The sequence below is a fragment of the Sinocyclocheilus rhinocerous genome, unplaced genomic scaffold (genome assembly GCF_001515625.1).
Source record: "Sinocyclocheilus rhinocerous isolate Xijiao unplaced genomic scaffold, SAMN03320098_v1.1 scaffold4411, whole genome shotgun sequence".
NCBI lineage: Eukaryota > Metazoa > Chordata > Actinopteri > Cypriniformes > Cyprinidae > Sinocyclocheilus > Sinocyclocheilus rhinocerous.
The window spans coordinates 2,212-5,483 of record NW_015659963.1 but is presented as its reverse complement, the minus strand read 5'-3'; the positions used below and the strand labels follow the sequence as shown (position 1 = coordinate 5,483).

The 3,272-nt window shown below is 42.6% G+C and overlaps 1 protein-coding gene across 1 annotated transcript; it reads right to left on the bottom strand.

Annotated features, from left to right (window-relative positions):
- Window positions 1–439: 439 nt before the first annotated feature.
- LOC107724721 (retinal cone rhodopsin-sensitive cGMP 3',5'-cyclic phosphodiesterase subunit gamma-like) lies at window positions 440–2,927 on the bottom strand. The gene is made up of 4 exons (XM_016533747.1): window positions 2,816–2,927; window positions 1,143–1,300; window positions 1,031–1,071; window positions 440–953 (listed from the first exon to the last, which is right to left on the bottom strand). The coding sequence occupies exons 1-4, from the start codon at window positions 2,888–2,890 to the stop codon at window positions 877–879; spliced, it is 351 nt and encodes a 116-aa protein (XP_016389233.1). The 5' UTR covers window positions 2,891–2,927; the 3' UTR covers window positions 440–876.
- Between the last annotated feature and the right edge of the window lie 345 nt (window positions 2,928–3,272).

The following is a 3,272-nucleotide window of genomic DNA, read 5'->3' as shown; positions in this document are numbered from 1 at the left end:
GTGTGTGTGTGTGTGTGAGTGTGTGTGTGTGTGCGTGTGTGAGAGTGTGCGGTCTGTGTGAAGTTTCTGTCTGGCCAAAAATGGACCGAATCTGCATGCTCTGCTGTAAATTCTGACCGGTTGATGAAAAACAAGCTTATGTGGATTCTACACATTTAAACAATTCAGATAAGTTATCTAGAATTATTTATGGAGCAGATAAAATACATATAATCATTGATTAATCAATTATCATTTTGACTTATATCTAACACACACACACACACACACACACACACTATAGTGCACACACACACACACTATAACACACACACACACACACGTCAATCATTCTTGACATTATTCAGTATGTTAATGTGTTTTTCATAATGGTATTTAATGATAGTCATCACCGTGTTATGATATTTGATTTTATTCTTCTGCAATAACGTCAACAGAGTTAGTGAAAATAGAAACTTTAATTGGATTTCTACTCTGGTAATCACACATGACACATTTAATAATATAAATGTGTTCATGGGACAGGCTCTACGAGACAGAGGAAGTGATGTCATCAGTCATCGCTGCTACAGGAAACACACCTTCTGTAATAACGGCGGAGTCACAGCTAGGGTGTGTCTTAACCCTGATGACTAGCTTTCAGGCAGCTGGAGAGCGGGAGGGGATAAGTTGTCATCTTATCGCAGCATATACAAAATATAAAATATTATATAATAATAATAATAATAATAACAATTACAGTCATATCAATAATGACAGTATCCATGCGTTGAGTCAGTCCTTTACCATCATACATCATAACATTGATGCATCACGACAACATTGAGCAAAAGGGGTGGGGCCACGGGATGGGGGCGGGGCTGAAGGAGGCGGGGCTTATATAATGCCGTATTTGGCCAGATCGCTGAGCTCCATGTCTCCAAACGCTTCCCATGGGCACACCACAGTGATGTCTGTCATCAGATGAGATACAGGCGTTAAACACTGAACACAGAGAGTGTGTGTGTGTGTGTGTGTCACCGTGACTCACCTGTGCCGAGACCCTCCATACCAGGAATATCATCACCAAACCTGCAGACGAGAGGGAAACTCAGTGACTGCAGCATTTGTGTGTGTGTGTGAGTGTGTTTGTGTGTTTGTACCCTTTCTGCCCGGGCTTGGGGGCCTTGCTCTTGAAGGTGCGTGTCTGTCTCTGCTTGAATTTGGGCGGCCCTTTCTTGGGTGTGGTGGGTCCAGCGGTGCTGGCAGGCGTGGCCAGAGCACTTCCTGCAGGAGGAGCTGCGTTCATGTCTGCGCTTCCCTGAAACACAGCGACCAGGAGCTTACGATCGGAGCGTGTCACAGGAATCTAGGATTATGGGATTATGCCACCCAAACTGGAACTGGAACATTTCTCCCCTGTCCAACTTAAAAATTTCAGATCATACTCTTCACCTGTTACCGCTGGTGTTCCTCAAGGCTCTGTTTTGAGCCCTCTTTTATTTATCATTTACTTATTACCTCTCGGTTATATTTTTAGGAAATATGGCATTAGTTTTCATTGCTATGGGAAGAAAACCGAGCTCTATTTGTCCTCTAAACCAAATTCTGCTCTTCTTTCTTCCTAGCTTTTGGATTGCTTAGAAGAGATTAAATCTTGGTTTTCGCGTAACTTTCTCTAGCTGAATATTGACAAAACAGAGGTTCTTCTTGTTTGCACTAAATCCAATAGTCTTTTACTTTCTATTGATAATCTCCTCATCTTCTCAGGTTAAGAGTCTGGGTGTCGTCCTTGATTGTACTTTGTCTTTTGACAAGCATGTGAACAATATTACTCGGTCTGCGTACTTTCATCTACGGAACACCAGTCGTCTTCGTCCATTTCTCACATCCAATTCCACAGCTGTTGATGTACATGCTCTAGTTACCTCGCGCATTGATTATTGTAACTGTCTTCCTTCATAAGCTTCAGTTGGTCCAGAACTCAGCTGCCCGTATAATTACTAGAACCTCCTCCATCGAGCATATCTCGCCTGTTCTCTGTCATCTACATTGGCTTCCTGTTAAATATCGATTAGAGTACAAGATTCTGCTTCTCACTTTTAAAGCTCTTCATAATCTTGCACCCTCGTATCTCTCTGACTTGCTTCATATTTACACCCCGAAGCGTACTCTCAGATCTTATTCATCTGTTTCCCTTGTTGTACCTTCTGTTCGTTTAGCCACTATGGGGTCCAGGGCGTTTCTGTGCTGCTCCTCATCTTTGGAATTCTCTTCCACATTCTAGACAAGAAAGTGTCTTCCGCTCACATAATTAATGTCGTCTGCATATACTGATTTATCCTGTAAACACCCCAGTGTGATAATATACAGTCTGTCAATCATAATTACGAAATAAAGCCCTTCAGGAAGAACGTGAGCGCCGTCTGTACGATATTCCTGACGTGTCAGACATCGATCAGATTAGCATCTCACAATAACCCACGTCAAACACTGTTTTTAATGTTGCCTTATTAAGACGGTTAATCTCATTAACATAACAGACTTATGAGATTTCCTTTATCTGCCTGATTATACAGTAGCATCTGTCTGTCTGGGGATCAGACGCTGGTGTTTCTAGCTTCATGTGATGCAGAGAATCACACCTTCATCTGATCATCAATATTTCACACCATACAGTATGTCAGTTTTCCTGCTTTAACACCCGAGCTGAGAAAACTAACCTACATAAAACAAACACTCAGATGTAACAGAGCTAACAGATGATTGGTCGTTTGTGAACTGCAGATCTGAGCGAGAGCAAGAGCAGTATTGTAGTTCTCTGAAGTGTGTTTACCTGTGTTTGTGGTCCGTGAGCGGCGTGTGTGTGTCTTTCTCTCCGGCTGTCTGTCTGTGGAATGAGGCTCTCCATCTCTCCAGCTCTCTTATAGTCTCACTGAAGCTCAGAGAGCAGCTTGCGGCTCCCATTAGGGAAACACTAATGGACTTAATGCTCTTTAGACTTCATCAGGTGTGTGTGTGTGTGTGTGCAGTCATGACACTTTAATCTCAAGGTTACGGTCTCGTTTCCTGAACATGTGAGAAGATGCAGCTTTTCTCAAACGCACAAACCCAAGAAAACAGACTGATGTTTCAACAGACCCTTCATGGATCACTTGAGTGTCTTTCATTATTGGAGCAGATCGAATCTGGTGTTTGATTTTGACTCCACTGTGTTTAACACGTCCCTACACTGTAAAGACACTTTTATTCTGTGTGTTCACAAAACACCTGGGTTGAAAGCAGCTTTACCG